Here is a 16,956-nt window from a genome sequence, read left to right on the forward strand (position 1 = left end):
CACCTGCTAGGATTTAGATAGGCCTCAACAGAATTTGTGTTGGGGAAGACTCTTGCGAGTCCCTTGGACCGCAAGGCGATCCAACCGGCCAGTCCTAGAGGAGATCAACCTTGGCTGTTCTTTAGAAGGCTAGATCCTGAAGATGAAACTCAAAGACTTTGGCCCCTGATGAGAAGGAAGAATTCACTGGAGAAGAGCCTAATGCTGGGAATGACTGAGGGCAAAAGAAGAAAAGGACTACAGAGAATGAGGGGGCTGGATGGAGTCACGGAAGCAGTAGGCATGAGCTTAAATGGACTCCAGAAGATGGTAGAGGACAGGAAGGCCTAGAGAAATGTTGTCCGTGGGGTCACAGTGGGTCGGACATGATTTCAACAACAATAACAATAGAATTTAAGGGAGGATAGACATAGTTCTCTTGTGGCTACATAGGGATTCTACACTGATTTCGAGCGTGTGACAGCATCAAGGTAGCTAGTTATTAAGTCATTGGCTGTTGTTTCCTTGTGCTGCCAAGCGCTCAACCTCCTAAACTCCTGATAAACTGGGGGTAAATCAGAATTACTTACTGATGAGGGGCCTGTTTCCCAGGTTTCAATCACTTCCCCGGCTGTTTTTGTATCTGCTTGTCCAACAATCTTAGTAGTTTATCAAGAAGCGAGGGCTTGGCAGCACAAGGAAACAACAGCCAACGACTTAAATAGCCAGCGGTCAACACCCTAACCAACAACTCAAAAGCCACACACACACAACCAGGCACCCTATAAATACCATACACAGAATAGCCCAAAGCACACACTCCGCTAGAGAGAAATTCCCTACGGATGGGCGCCAAAAGTTTGGAAGACACAACCTCTGGTTCCCAGTGATTGACCCGGATTGGATACTGCAACATTACCCTGGGAGGCGTGGATTCGCCTTCATTCACGAATTACTTTTTTAACTTTGGTGAAGTTGTGCATTTGAGGTAAGGGTTTTCCTGGGTGTAAACAACCCCTAGGAAAACTTAGTGGTTTGGGAGGAATAGTTTGTTGTTATTCCATCTATGACTGAAAGTGAGAAAATTTTATTAATTCAGTAACAAAGTGGCATGAAATGTGTGAAGGCATCCTTGTATCCTGAGGGGCCCGATAGTTCTGCTCAAGATCTCACAATCTTGGGGAGGATCGCTTGAAATGTCTTTTGAAGTTTTCGAATTGAAAATAGCTGCGATTTGCAGGCATTATTATAGCCTATTAACAGGAGACATGACTTGAATGCAGAAGGCTGTTTGTTTTGATCCAGAATCTCTAGTTAAAGGAAGTTTTTAGCAAGAGTTGAGAAGAGTTGAGAAGCAGTAACTGGGAGAGGGATCTTGGAGTCTTAGTAGACAGCCAGTTAAATATGAGTTAACTGTGTGCAGTGACAGCCAAAAAAGCCAATGCAATCCTAAATTGCATTAACAGAGGGATACAATCAAGGTCAAGGGAGGTACTAATGCCACTCTATAAAGCCATAGTAAGACCACACCTACTGTACACCATAAGGATGTCCAACCTTGCCAACTTGTGGACTTCAATTTCATGGCTGGCTGGGGAATTCTGGGAGTTGAAGTCCACAAGTTTTAAAGTTGCCAAGTTTGGCCAATCTCGGTGTACAGTTTCCATAGCTACACTTTCTGGGAATGGTTGACTTGCTGGAAAAATCTTTCCACATTGTAAGTTGGGATCAAAGCACGAAAGAGAAAACTGTAATCAAGCAACAGAAAAAAAATCAAGGAACTGCTGTCATACAACCAACCTATCCTATAAAGATCCTTAGTGGCACAGTGGTTAGAGTGCTGTACTCTAGGCCAGCTGTGGGATTGAATCTGCGCACGGCGGGCGGGGTGGGGGTAAACGGGCGCTCGGAGGAGCTGCGGCGACAGGAAAAGCCACCCCCGGCTTCTTTGAAGCAGTTTCTTCCTGGGCTGGTGGAGCAGCGAGAGAGCGACTGAGAGAGGAACGAGGCGGGAGGAAACCGGCTGCTGAGCCGGAGAGCAGGACAGGCTTCGGTTTGCTTCCTCCCTCCCTTCTTTCATTTGTGTCCTTGATCCCCGATCCCAGCAGGATTCACCAAAGGCGAAGAAAGCTGCCATTTTTTTTAAAAATTCTTTGCGGCCCGGTACAGAGTGCTCCATGGACCGGTCCGCGCCCGGTGGTTGAGGACCCCTGCTCTAGGCCACTTCTGCTGACTATCGGCTGCCTGCAATTTGGCAGTTCAAATCCCACCAGGCTCAAGGTTGACTCAGCCTTCCATCCTTCTGAGGTGGGTAAAATGAGGACCCAAATTGTTGGGAGCAAATATGCTGACTCTGTAAACAGCTTAGAGAGGGTTGTAAATCATTGTAAAGAGGTATATAAGTCTATGTGCTATTGCTATTGCTATCCCAAGGAATTCAATCATTTTTCACTGGATCTCATTTCTGATTGCTACAAACTTTTCAACCACATGGATGTAGAGAACTGTTGGTGGGTTTTTGCATAGATCTATCCCAAGGGTCTTCAAACTTGGCAAGTTTAAGATTTGTGGACTTCAACTCCCAGGATTTCCGAACTAACATGACTGGAGGAGGAATTCTGGGAGTTGAAGTCCACAAGTCTTAAAGCTGTCAAGTTTGAAGACCCCTGATTCTATCCTAACCTTCATTCTGTATATCTTGCACATTTATGAAAAACTATTACAAATGGGTGAGTCTATTTATTTTCAATCAGGATCATGTTCTCTCTTTTTTTTTTTTTTGATCCACAAATAGGATCCATTTGCTTTTTTATTTTTTAATCATTTGAACAAAGCCTACAATTAAGCAATTGTTTAAATATCATTTCAAAAAAATATTTGTTCTTCAGGGAAGGTTTTTTGATATACAGATAATTTGTGAGAGAATTACACTTTTCAAAACGGTCAAAATCTGTGGCACGGTTCCAATCTGTCCACCAACGACAGGTATTAAATCACAATTAAACCTCTTTGTAAGGTACCAGGAAGACAGCCTTGAGAATATTCCAAAACTTTGTTATGGAGACAAAGACGGAAGCATTTCTTAAATCCTAGGGAAGGGAAATAGTGATAAGGAGAGGCTCAGATTGGTTCCTCTCTGACTCAGGGAAGGTAACCCCAAGGAGACAGGTGGGGTTCTTGGTGCTCTCAAAGCTTGGTTGTTTTGCTACAGACGTTACATTACTCAACCAGATAAACATCATCAGTGCTAAAAGAGAGTGGGGTTTACAGGGGGAGGCGGCGGCGGAGGAAGGATAGAAGGAGGACTGTGAATTTCCTGGTGTGCTCTGAACTTACTTGTTTTCTTGCAGATGTTTCATGACGGAATTAAGTAACTTCATCAGTGTTAGAACAGAATGGGGTTTGTGAAGAGGAGGAGGAGGAGGAGGAGGAGAATGACCATAAACGTCTATAACTGTCCATAATTTACTACTTGGAAAATGAGGGGCTAGATCAAACTATTTCTTCCTCCTCCTCTTCTTCCTCCTCTTCTTCTTTCTCCTCCTCCTCCTCCTCTTCCCAAAAGGTGACCCATCCTTTGGTCTTCTCCTCCTCCTCCTCCTCTTCCCAAAAGGTGACCCATCCTTTGGTCTCCTCCTCCTCCTCCAACAGGTGGTTGGTTCTTCTCCTCCTCCTCCTCCTCCTCCTCCTCCTCCCTCCTCCTCCTTCCTCTTCTTTCGCCTATTCCTACTCCCCCCCCTACTTTTCTTACTTTCTACTTCTTCACATTCATGCTGTTCCAGGGAAGGAGATGGCACATAAAAAGAAAGTATCTTGCAAAGCAGCAACACGGACTTGTCAAACCCAAAGTACACCTGACTCTTCTGTGTTCATTGAGCTGAAGAGTCAATGGTGCATTTTCTGCTTTTAAAAACTAAGAATAACAGCTGGCTCGGCCATCTTTCTGGCAAATCATTTCTAGCGAAGGAAAAATGCCATGGGAGCCCTACTTCACCTTGGCTTTAGAGATAATTGGCTCCATTCCAATGGTCTTTGGCATGGGTGGAGGAGGACCATTCCGGAACAGGTCATAGGTTGGGAATCTCCTAGTCTGAAAGGAAGAAGGGGTCAAGCAGGGAAGTAGCCTTGAGTCCATGCAAAGATGCAACAGGACAACCTATGAGTTGTAAGTCGAGGACCTTCACTTTAGATCTGTGGTTGACCTTTTCATGCTTCCCATTCCTCACTGACTTCCCGCTGCTGTGACCAATGGTCAACTCTTCGAGTCTACCGAACGCATCAGAATCCTACCTGTGAAGACCAGCTGGGTTTATTTCTTGATGGAAACGGAGAGGACGATGATGAAGATCAGAAGAACGACCAGCCCGGCGGAGATAACACAACATTTCACTCTCCTTGCTCGCCGCTTAGGAGGACAAAGGCAAGAAATGAAAGTCAACACTCAGGATGGGACAAACAGAAAACCAAGAAGTCTTGATGTGCTCTAAGGAGGGGAGGAAAGTGGCTTCGTGAACCATGGGACTGGTGGACAAGGGACATGTTTTTCCCTCTTAAATATTAACACACATGTATAAAAAGAAAGAGGCACCAGAGGCACCAATCTGGACTTTGCCTCTAGTTGTGGGTCTCTAGAAGCTCCTACTGTTTTTTTTTTTTTTTTTACAATCTCTATGGTGTACTTGAGTCAGGCATTGTGTGATTTATGTTAATAAATGTTAATAAATAAATGCTATTGACACTTTCCTCCTTAATACTGTCTCAAGAGAGACTGATAATGAAGATCTCTTCGTTATCTATCTTCCTTCCTTCCTTCCTCCTCACTCCCTCCCTCTCACATATTTCTTTCTTTCTCACACATTTCACACATTTTCTCTCTCCTCCTATCCATCTTCTTCCTTCCTTCCTTCCTCTTCTTCCATATCCATCCTCCTTCCTTACGCCCTCCCTTTCTCTCCTTTCTTATTTTTCTTTTCTTCCTCCCTCCCTCTCATATTTCTTCCTTCCTTCCCTCCCTCCCTCCCTCTCACACATTTCCTTCCTTCCTATCCATCTTCTTCCTTCTTTCCTTCCTCCCCTCCCTCAGACACATTTCCTTCCCTCCCTCCTTCTATCCATCTTCTTCCTTCCTTCCTTTCTCTTCTTCCATATCCATCTTGCTTCCTTACTCCCTTTCTCTTTTCTTTCTTCTTTCTCTTTTCTTCCTCCCTCCTTCACATTTCTTCCTTCCTTCCCTCCCTCTCATGCATTTCCTTCCTTCCTACCCATCTTCTTCCTTCTTTCCTCTCCCCTCCTCTCACACATTTCCTTCCTCTCCTCCCTCCCTCCTATTCATCTTCTTCCCTTCCTTCCTTCCTTCCCTTCCTCCCTCTCACATATTTTCCTTCCTTCCATAATTGCTTCTCTTTCTATATTGCTTCCCATAGAGCCTGAACCAAATCAAATATTATACCTTTCATTGTTGCCTTTAATCAGATCTATGATCCTGTTATTACTCTCTCATTTGGGAGTCAAGTCAGGGGTTGGTTTCCAAGAGAAAAAGGAAGGTAACCTTTTACATCTTAAAAAGACATTCACCTGTTTGTTCCTGACCTTTGAATAAAGTTTCCTTCACAAGTTAACACCACTTTGTTGTTAAATCATTGCTTCAGCTCTGGAGTTCGCAAAGGCCAACAACATTAACTATTTTTCCTACCTTTTTAAAGTGGGGGAATATTGATTTAAATCAGCAACTGGGTTGGTTTTTTTTTTTTTTACAATGGCATTCAAGCTAGTCAATCTCTCCCGGATATAGAAAAAAAATGGACTTTTGTATGCCAAGCTGCATGAACCATTATTTGACATTTGTGCAACCGTTAGTCCATAATCTGCAACTCCTTTTTTTATGTATTAAATGTACATACCGCCCAGCTCACTATCGCATGATTCCATTAAATATAAGCTGAATTATTTAGTTTGAGTTAGTGGGATGTTTTCCCTGCTTCTCTGAATCACATTCGTGATTCTTGCATTTGGGAATCCGATGGAAATGGCAAAGAAATTTGGCATCTGATAACCAGTCGGATTTGAGCATAGAAATATATCACGATGGTCAAATGAAGGAAACCGGACTACCCGGTGATAAAATAAAAGGAAGGAGACAAATAGCTTCAAACCTAAAGGGAGGGAGGAAATTATGCCTCCTCCACAGCTAAAGAGACAATGCCTGTCAATCAAGGTCTTAGATTTTGAGCCTAGTCCTGCCTTTCATAGCAAATGGATTGGTTTTCTGACAATATCACTAAAAGAGAAATCAGAATTATTGCCATTAACTCATTTATTTTCCAATCTTCATTACCTTCATTACCTTCCTTCCTTCCTTCCTTCCTTCCTCTCACATAATTCCTTCCATCTTTCCATTCTTCTCTCCCTCCCTTTCTCTCTCACTCTCCTTTCTCTCTCTCTCTCTTCCTTCCTTCTTCTCACACATTTCCTTTCTTCCTTCTATGTATCTTTCCACTCTTAACCCCTTTCTCTCTCATTCTCACACTTCCTTCCTTGTTTCCTCCCAAACTTTCCTCCCTCCCTCCCACTCTCACACATTTCCTCCCTCCCTTCCTTCTTTCCTCCCACACATTTCCTTCCTTCCATCCATCTTTCCATTCTTCCTTCCCTCTCTCTTTCTCTCATACTCTTATACACTTTTTCTTCCTCCCTCCCTCCTTTCCATTCTTCCCTCCCTCTCTCTTTCTCTCTCACTCTCACACACCTTTCCTTTCCTTTCCTTTCCTTTCCTTTCCTTTCCTTTCCTTTCCTTTCCTTTCTTTCCTTTCCTTTCCTTTCCTTTCCTCCACTCTTTTCCTTTCCTTTCCTTTCCTTTTTTCCCCACTCCTTTCCTTTCCTTTCCTTTCCTTTCCTTTCCTTTCCTTTCCTTTCCTTTCCTTTCCTTTCCTTTCCTTTCCTTTCCTTTCCTTTCCCTTCCCTTCCTGCTAGTTGCCTTAATAAGTGGAATAATGTGAGGAAGGAAATTTATTCCAGGAGAAAACTACAGCCCATATTGTAACGTATCCTCTACAGAAATAAATGTAGCTACTAGATTAGAATAAACACAGAGAGATCAACGAATAAAGGTTTTTTTTTGGGCAGTGGGTAAAGAAAATCAAATACATCGAAAAGGCGAGAAGAAATTGTTGCAGCAAACTGGCAGCCTGAAATGCGCGACAGGGAATGAAACCACTTCTGAGATATTCACTAATTGCTAGATCAAAGAGCTGTTAACCAGAAAGTCATTCAGCAAGAGACTGACACACAACCCCGATAAAGCATGTAACTTTCCAAATTAATTCTCAATTCCCATACATTAGGCAGACTCCTGACGCATGCAATTAAATTCCGAGTCCTGCGTTAAATTTGAAAAGAAAACTCTTTTTAAAACCCTTCCTCGAACTCTGTCAGAATCACTCAGATACCCACTTATTCGAGATTGAGGGTGGTGGGGCTGGAAGGAGGGACCCAAAGCAAAAGGGATTACCCCCCAAAAAAAAAGTGGATTAAAGCTAAAGAGATTACATAAACAAAACAAAAAAAAAATCTGAATGCTAAATGAAGCTGTCAGGACAGGGAAAGTGTTAATCCTGAAGGACATCCCCAAAGAATGGATGAGACCCCAGCGAGAATTATGAGATGGAAGTTAAATTATACGGAAGCAACTATTGCATAGATGAATTTATTTTGCTAATCCCCTGAACGGGAAAACCGATCTTGGTTTTGCGGCCAGTCGCAGAATTCTGACAGCCAGAGGATGACATCTGGGAGAAAGGACCTAGGGACAAAAAAATTGTGTTGGGGCTTAACGTATCTCTTTCCCACCGATTAAAAGCAAAAGCAAATCTATCTCTCTTTCTAATTCAAAATGGAGTTAGCGCGAGATCTTGTGACACCTTTTAATTTAATTTTTTCAAAATCTTGCACCGGATGGGAATTTGTTTTCCTTCAATTGACTCCCTAGGTCGGACAAGTGGTTTCCAAACTTGGCAACTTTAAGACTTGTGGACTTCCACTCCCAGAATTCCTTGCCAAGTTTGTCTGAGGAATTCTGGGAGTTGAAGTCCACCAGTCTTAAAGTTACCAGATTGTTGTCTGAGGAATTCTGGGAGTTGAAGTCCGCCAGTCTTTAAATTGCCAGGTTTGTCTGAGGAATTCTGGGAGTTGAAGTCTGCCAGTCTTTAAATTGCCAGGTTTGTCTGAGGAATTCTGGGAATTGAAGTCTGCCAGTCTTTAAATTGCCAGGTTTGTCTGAGGAATTCTGGGAGTTGAAGTCCGCCAGTCTTTAAATTGCCAGGTTGATGGCTGAGGAATTCTAGGAGTTGAAGTCTGCCAGCCTTATCGAACCACTACAATTGCTAAGTGTACAGTGAATCTGTCTTCCCCACTGACTTTGCTTGTCAGAAGGTTGCAAAAGGGAATCACATGACCCCAAGGGACACTGCAACCGTCATAAATACGAATCCATTGGCAAACATCTGCCTTTGGATCACGTCACCATAAGCATGTTGCAAAGATCGTAAGTATGAAAAACAGTTATACGTCCATTTTTGCAGTGCCATTCTAACTTTAGTCAACCAACCGAGCTGTTGTAAGTCAAGGACTGCCTGTGTTGAATGGTCATTAAATGAACTGCGGCAAGTTGAAAACTCCCTGCACTGCTTTTTAGCCTCGCCTGTAAGTGCTGCAGATTTCCTTGAGGCCTAAAGTTCACCCCCACCCACCCAATAAGCCCTACCACAATTTATATGAGTGATATATTAGACAGCTATCTCTCTCCACCCTCTTTACCTACCTAACATAATTAGACAGGTAGATATACAGGAGAGAGTGTGAATCACGTTCTTATTATTATCCACGCTGGATTTGCATAGAATGCCTCCAGCACCTGCTTTTCAAAAATCTCAGTGGCATCACCGCAAGCTACAAAAAAAGAAATCCCATCTTTCATAGAAGTGTTTATGTTAAATCTCAGGATGCATAATCAACTCTGCTTTTTACGTAAGCTCTTGGTGAGAGAAGTTTGGCAGTAACAGAGTAACAGAGTGGGAAGGGACCTTGGAGGTCTTCTAGTCCAACCCTTTGCTCAGGCAAGAAACCCTGTACCATTTCAGACAAATTCTTGTCCATAGACAAGAATAGAGTAGAGTGGAGTGGAGTGGAGTGGAGTGGAATGGATAGGAATAGGAATAGGAATAGGAATAGGAATAGGAATAGGAATAGAATGGAATGGAATAGAATAGAATAGAATAGAATAGAATAGAATAGAATAGAATAGAATAGAATAGAATAGAATAGAATAGAATAGAATATATTAGAATAGGAATAGAATAGAATAGAATAGAATAGAATAGAATAGAATAGAATAGAATAGAATAGAACAGAACAGAACATTAGACTGGAATAGAAGAGAAGAGAGGAGAACAGAACAGTAGATTGGAATAGAATAGAAGACAACAGAACAGAATATTAGATTGGAATAGAAAAGAAGAGAATAAACAGAGTTGGAAGGGACCTTGGAGGTCTTCTAGTCCAACCCCCTGCTTAGGCAGGAAACTCTACACCACTTCAGACAAATGGTTATCCAACATCTTTTTAAAACCTTCCAGTGTTGGAGCATCCACAACTTCTGGAGGCAAGTTGTTCCACTGATTAATTGTTCTCACTGTCAAGAAATTTCTCCTTAGTTCTAGGTTGCTTCTCTCCTTGATTAGTTTCTATCCATTGCCACACTTGGAATCCTGCATCCATTATTGATCAGTACAATATAAAAAAAGATGTTGAGACTCTAGAAAGAGTGCAGAGAAGAGCAACAAAGATGATTAGGGAGGCGGAGGCTAAAATATACAAAGAACAGTTGCTGGAATATGGGTATGTCTAGCTTGATGGAAAGAAGGACTTGGGATGACATGATAGCAGTGTTCCAATATCTAAGGGTCTGCCACAAAGGGAGTCAAGCTATTCTCGAAACCATCTGAAGGGAGGACAAGAAGCAATGGATGGAAACTAATCAAGGAGAGAAGCAACCTAAAATGAGAGGAGGAATCTCCTGACAGTGAGCAGCCCAGCCTGGTCTGGAAACCAGATTTTTGGCCAAAAAACTAGACCCCGGGAATTCTAGTTTCTCAAGGAAAAAACTTAAGGGAAAAATGATAAGAAGTAGTAACATGTTAATGGACATCCACAAAATTCATTAGGGATTCTTTTAACGCGGTCCCAAAAGTGCTTTTTCAATAGGCAACTGGATTTTGTTTTTCCTTGAAGAAGTTTCGCTTCTCATCCAAGAAGCTTCCTCAGTTCTGAAGAACTGATCTGAAGAACAGAAGAAACTTCTTGGATGAGAAGCAAAACCTCTTCGAGGGAAAAAAATGAAGTCCAGTTGCCGATGAAAAAAGCACCTTCGGGACAACCATGACCTGGATGACTGAGAATCTCTTTGAGCGTAGTGTTCTTAACGTTGTCCAGTTGTGTGGACTTCAATTCCCAGAATTTCCTGGCAGAATCCTGGCAGTTGAAATCCACACCTCTTCAAAGTGGACAAATCTGAGAAACATTGTAATCGGAAAAAAATCCTCCTTCAACTTGGTATCATTTCTGAAGAAAGAAAGAATTAGGATAAATTAAAATAATTTTTAAGATACATGATGACTACATCTCTAGTATAGCACAGAAGACAAAAACCCTAATAAAAAATAAATGCAAAGGTGATAGTATTGGGACATGCCCAACTCTTCCGCTGCGAATTAATGAGACAATTCTATTAGCTGGGCCTTCACTTCTGACACTTGGCAGCCAACATTAATTGGGCCACAATCAAGATAGTTATTCAGGTTAATTGGATTCCCTCTGTCAGCAGCCATCAGCTCCTGGAATCCGCTCCTGTCATTTAAGAGTAATAAATCATGGATGGCTTTATTGGACAGCATTGTCTGACAGCTGATGGCATGGCATGCTGGTGGGCCATTGTGGGAAGACTCAAAGAGTTGGCACTCTTCCTGGTTGGAAAAAAAAATAGGGATCATGCCCTTATTGCTGCCATCTAAGCATGTCACATCTGGGGCTGATAGGATGAAACACAAGGCATATTACACACCAGCTGGTGCCAGACAGAGAGGGCAAATCCAGATGTCTGCTTCCAGGGAGAAGATGTTGTAACATCTGGCATCCAAAAACCTGGATCTGAAAGAGCAACCACTATCCATGTAATGCAAACGGAAACTTAGCTTAGAACCAGTCAACGCAAGGCAACCGACCAAGCGGGATCGTGGTTCTGTAATGGAACAAAATCCTCAGAGGAGGGAAAAACAGTGATTTATTTTGCAAGATATTAATATATTGTACTTGTTTGATTCCCTCTGTTTTTGCCGTTATATGTTTTGCTGGATGAAGGGAGGGAGGGTGGGAGGAAAAAGGAGGAAGGATGGAAAAAAGAAAGAAGGAAAGGAAGGAAGGAAGGAAGAAAAGGAAGGAAGGAAAGAAAAAATACAAAGTAAGGAAGGAAGGAAGAAAAAGGAAGAAAGAAAGAATGGAAACAGGAAGGGAAGGCTCCTTCTCCATCTTATGGATTCAGCTGATTGCAGAAATAAATAAAGGTAACTAGTAGTCTGTGATAAAAACAACAACAAAATTTTCATGTTTCTCAACTGTTGCAGTTGAGTGGCATCTTTAAAACTGACCTTGACTTTTTTTTGTAAGAAAAATGTGCCAGCAATCGTTGCCTAATTCTAACACAGCTCGAAATTGTCCTAACTGTTGGCAAGCTCCAGTTTAAAGATGCTTGTTAAGACTATGTCAATCTTTGATATAAACAAACATAATATTTGACTGCTCAGCTCAAACAAAGGCCTGGTTTGTACAATGTGCTATGCTACATTGTGATATACACATCACATTCTATCTGTCTGTCTGTCTGTCTGTCTGTCTGTCTGTCTGTCTGTCTGTCTGTCTGTCTGTCTATCTATCTATCTATCTATCTATCTATCTATCTATCTATCTATCTATCTATCTATCTATCTACCTACCTACCTCTCTCTCTCCCTACCTACCTATCTATTTGTAATGTGTATGTATGTATGATGTATGTATGTATGTATGTATGTATGTATGTATCTAGCCATGTGTGTGTGTGTGTGTGTGTGTGTGTGTGTGTATATATATATATATATATATATATATATATATATATATATACAACACACACACACACACACACACACACACACACACACACACACACACACACACACACTGGCCAATGGCCATTGTTAAATAACGGCACATATCTTCTTAATGGAAGTTTTACACTCTGTAGCAGATGCTAACAAAAGCTTAGTGAGCAATATAAATTTTTAGTTCCAGAGATCGGGATGTCTGTCTCTTTTTTCGCAGTTTTACCTGGAACTCGTATTTTTAGCGGAGCTGCTGTCTCCCTATATATATTGGTGGGGAGGTTGACTGTGTTGTCATTTCTTGATTGGTTGATGGAGTTGATGTTTGCAGATTGGCTGGTTTTTTAATAAGAACATGTGTGGCTGAGGTATTGGCTGTGTGTCTATCAGCCTCCTGTGTTGTAACGACCTGGGTCATGGGCTGTGTGATGACCTTCTGAGTTCTATTGTTGTGACATCCTGGGTCTTGTGCTGTAATCTCCTGGGTCGTTGGCTGTGTTGCAACATCCTGAGGTTTTGTGGTGTAACCTCCTGAGTTCTGTGATGTGATATCCTGAGAGGGTGGCTGTGATGTGACGTTCCGAGTTTTGATTTGGCTCCGAGTTTGAGGCCTGGATATGTGTTCATGGCATGCTCTCAATCTTACACGGGAAAAGACCCGAACATGCCAAGACCTGCATACCTGTACCCGTGAAAATCTATGAAAACACACACACACACACACACACACACACACACACACAATATACATATATATTTAGGTCTAGGTGTGTTTGGGTCTTTTCCCATGTAAGAGTACATATATATGTATATATTATATATACATACATATACATATATGTAAACATATACACACACACACATATACACACATATTATACCGGTATATATGGTTATTCTCCTATATTGTGTAGACCTAGTAACTTCAGTTTGCAAGTCATCATTTATGGCTTGCAAAATCCAACCACAGCTGCGGTTCATTTAGTAAACTATGGGTAAACAAAGCATAACTAGCATTCAAACAATACACTAAGCTTCATTTACTTAAACCACAGTTTAAAGATTCATACAGGTGGCCACACCCTACTTGTGTTTGCACCATAGAAGAAAAAAACAAAAATAGCCAACTATATTTCACCATGGAGTATCAGGAACGTGGGATGTCCATGTGCTGTGCAAGTTCAGAAAATTGGGTCCAATTAAAATTCCAAAGTTACCGTTACATTTTTCTTCCCTTAAATTATGTCCTGTTCTGCGAGCATTAACAAAGGGATAACATCTCCATGGTCATGTGATTTACATTTACAGAAAAAAAAGAAGGAAGGAAGGAAGGAAGGAAGGAAGTGAGGGAAAGAAGACAGGAAGGAAGCAGAGGGCAAAGGAAGGAAGTTGGTAGGTAAGGTAGGCAGGCAGGAAAGATGGAGGAAGAGAAACAAAATAAAGGAAGGGGAAGAAGACAGGGAGGGAGGGAGGAAGGAAATAAGTAAGTAGGTAGGTAAAGTAGGCAGGCAAGCAGGATGGAGGAAGAGAAACAGAAGGAAGGAAGGAGGGAAGGAGAAGAAGATAGGGAAGAAGGAAGGAAGCAAGGAGGGAGGGAAGAAAGAAAGGGGGAGGGAAAAAGGAGAGAGGGAAGGGGAGGGGAAGGAATGGGAGGGCAAGGAATGGGATTTGAAACCTATTAATATTTCTGATCTCAACTTATCTAGTGGATTCTTTGCTGCATCTTATTTTGGCAACCTTGTGTGATTCAGTTGACAAACGCAAATATTAAGAGTTCAAGAGGCTGAATGTGGCCCGGTTTAAAATATCCTCTTAAGAGGTAAAAGAAGAAAACAGGTTGCAAGTATTGGATACTCTTGGAAAGTCTTGGATTTGGAAGAAAGCAGGACATCCCTGGCGAACTCTGAGGAGAAGTCAGGAGCAACAGGGCAGATCAAACTCTCCATCACCTGTCAAACTAGCGACGCCCTCTTGCCACAACCAACCCACATTCACATTCACAGGCTAAGCATGAAACCATGATCAGAAACCCCAAACCAGTGGTGGCATTCAGATTTTTTTTTACTACCAGTTCTGTGGGCGGGGCTTGGTGGGCGTGGCAGGGAAAGGATACTGCAAAAACCCCATTCCCTCCCCACCCCACTAACCTGCTTTCCAGCTCCCTTCTCCTGTGCAGGGCAACCAAAGAAGACCCAGCCGATCAGCTGGGACTCGGGAGGCAGAGAATAGATGGGGGCGGGGCCAGTCAGAGGTGGGATTTGCCAGTTTTCTAACTACTCAAAATTTCCACTACCGGTTCTCCAGAACCGGTCCGAACCAGCCGAATGCCACCAAACCCTGGGCACATTCTCCACAGTTAAAAAGCTGAGTGGGTTGAGGGACTATTTGTAGCACTGTCTGACACCTTGTTTATAGCACGTTCAGGAAGACATCTTCAAACCCAATAAATGATGATCAGAAGCAACCTTTGAAGAGCAAAGCACCTGCCGACAGAGACGGGGGAGGGGGCAGGGAGGGGGGGCAGAAACCATCCGACATCCCTGACAGAGTGAAAATTAGATGGGAGCCAAGCAACGGTAACCTTTGGAGTTGGGAATCTCTCTGACAGGTGAGAACTCATGTCTAGGTGGTAAAAGGTGGGTAGGGAGACATTTCAGGGAGTCAGGGAGGGAGGGAGGGAGGAAAGAGACAGGAATGAAAGAAAGGAGATAGGAATAAAAGGAAGGAATAGAAGGAAGGAAGGAGGGAGAGAGGAGGGAGGGAGGGAAGGAAGGGAGGGAAGGGGAGGAAAGAGATGGGAATGTAAGGAAGGAACAAGAGTGGAATTGAAAGGAGGGAAGGAAAGAAGGAAGGAGGGAGGGAAGATGGATAGGAAGGAGGGAGGGAGGGAGGAAAGAGATGGGAATGAAAGGAAGGAACAAGAGTGGAAATGAAAGGAGGGAAGGAAAGAAGGAAGGAGGGAGGGAAGAAGATGGGTAGGAGGGAGGGAGGGAGGGAGGAAAGAGATGGGAATGAAAGGAAGGAACAAGAGTGGAAATGAAAGGAGGGAAGGAAAGAAGGAAGGAGGGAGGGAAGAAGATGGATAGGAGGGAGGGAGGAAAGAGATGGGAATGAAAGGAAGGAACAAGAGTGGAAATGAAAGGAGGGAAGGAAAAGAAGGGAGGAGGGAGGGAAGAAGATGGATAGGAGGGAGGGGGAGGGAAGGTGAGAGAGAGGGAGGGAGGAAGGATGGAAGAAGGAAGGAAGGAAAGAGATGGAAATGAAAAGAAGGAATAGAAGGAAGGAGGGAGGGAGGGAGGGAAGGAAGGGAGACAGGGAGAAAGGGTGAAAGGAAAGAGATGGGAATGAAAGGAAAGAAGGAGACTGAAAATGAAAGAAAGGAAGGAAAGAAGGAAGGGAGAGAAGAAGATGGATAGGAGGGAGGGAGGGAGGAAGGAAAAGAGGGAGGGAGGATGGGTGGGAGAGAGGGAGGGAGGGTGGAAGGGAAGAAGAAAGGAAGGAAAGAGATGGGAATGAAAGGAAGGAATAGAAGGAAGAAGGGAGGAAGGAGGAAGGGAGGGAAGGAAGGAAGGAAGGAGACAGGGAGAAAGGGTGGAAGGTAAGAGATTGGAATGAAAAGAAGGAAGGAGGGAGGGAAGAAGATGGATAGGAGGGAGGGAGGAAGGAAAAGAGGGAGGGAGGATGGAAGGGAGAGAGGCAGGGAGGGAGGATGGAAATGAAGAAGGAAGGAAGGAAGAAAATGGATAGGAGGAGGGAGGGAGGAAGATAGATGATATAGAGTAAAGGAAAGAAGGAAGGAAGGAAGGAAGGAAGGAAGGAGATACTCCTTTATTTGAGTTTGGTTGTCGACAGAAAGACACAAGAGCATTGAGGAGATGTCATCCATGTTAACTGCTATGTTGGGGCAAAGGTGGGGTAGAACTGACAAGCCCTTAAGGCAACAAAGATTCTTCTCCTTTTGCAGTGGAGGGATGAGTCACGTATTTCTCCATTGTGTCATCTGAGAAAAAGTGCAAAGAAGAGCAACTAAGATGATTAAAGGCCTGGAGAGAAAAACATACGAAGAATAATGGCAGGATTTGGGTATATTTGGGTATATTGGCCAGTCTAGAGAAAAGAAGGACTAGGGGGGAACATGATAGCAGTCTTCCAGCATCGGAGGGGCTGCCAAAAAAAAAATAAAATTCAAGCTGTTCTCCAAAGCAACAGAAGGCAAAACAAAGAAACAATGGATGGAAACCAATCAGGGAGAGAAGCAAGCTGGAATTAAGAAGAAACTTCCCAAGGACAATTAACCAGCAGAATGGCTTGCCTTCAGAAGTTGTGGGTGCTCCATCACTGGAAGTTTTAAAGAAGAATCTGGACAGCCACTTGTCTGAAGCGGTACAGACTGTTTTGCTTGTGCAGGGGGATAGACTAGAACAGGGGTCGCCAACCTTTTGGACCTCAGGGACCACCAAACTCATAATTTTAAATCCCACGGATCACTAATATGAATTTTGACTGACGGTGGCTTGCTGACGTTGGTGGGAAAGTGGGTCCCGTATTCTAGAGCTGCAGTAGTCACAGGACTGGCCCCTTGGACATCTCGGAGCAGCTGCTCCTCTACCTGGGTGCACTGGCCTGCCATGGACTGGAGGAGCTGCTCTGGGATGACCAAAGGGCCAGTCCTGTGACTCCTGCAGCTCTGGAATATGGGTCCCACTTTCCCACCAACATTAGCAAGCCACCCCGGGGCGGATTTTCCTCCCACGCTGTTGGCCTAACCTTCCAGTTCCAGCTCGCGTGG

General features: G+C 43.3%; 1 protein-coding gene and 1 long non-coding RNA gene across 5 annotated transcripts in view; both read right to left on the reverse strand.

The window, feature by feature from the left end:
- The window catches only part of LOC148131573 (uncharacterized), an 819,361-nt gene that overhangs the window by 432,539 nt on the left and 369,866 nt on the right, over positions 1–16,956 (reverse strand). The gene's annotated exons all lie outside the window — the stretch shown is intronic.
- The window catches only part of TSNARE1 (t-SNARE domain containing 1), a 286,328-nt gene that overhangs the window by 20,140 nt on the left and 249,232 nt on the right, over positions 1–16,956 (reverse strand). For 2 of the 4 annotated variants that reach the window (XM_087962262.1, XM_087962263.1), the window contains one exon: positions 4,270–4,384. The exons of the other annotated variants lie outside the window; for them this stretch is intronic. In XM_087962262.1, coding sequence (XP_087818388.1) covers positions 4,289–4,384 — 96 coding nt within the window. In that variant the 3' untranslated portion in view covers positions 4,270–4,288. The remainder of the gene's footprint in view (positions 1–4,269; positions 4,385–16,956) is intronic. 4 annotated transcript variants of the gene reach the window in all.

This window comes from Notechis scutatus, chromosome 3, assembly GCF_049901735.1.
Source record: "Notechis scutatus isolate UNSWTSFEM ecotype Mainland chromosome 3, rNotScu1.2, whole genome shotgun sequence".
Lineage (NCBI taxonomy): Eukaryota > Metazoa > Chordata > Lepidosauria > Squamata > Elapidae > Notechis > Notechis scutatus.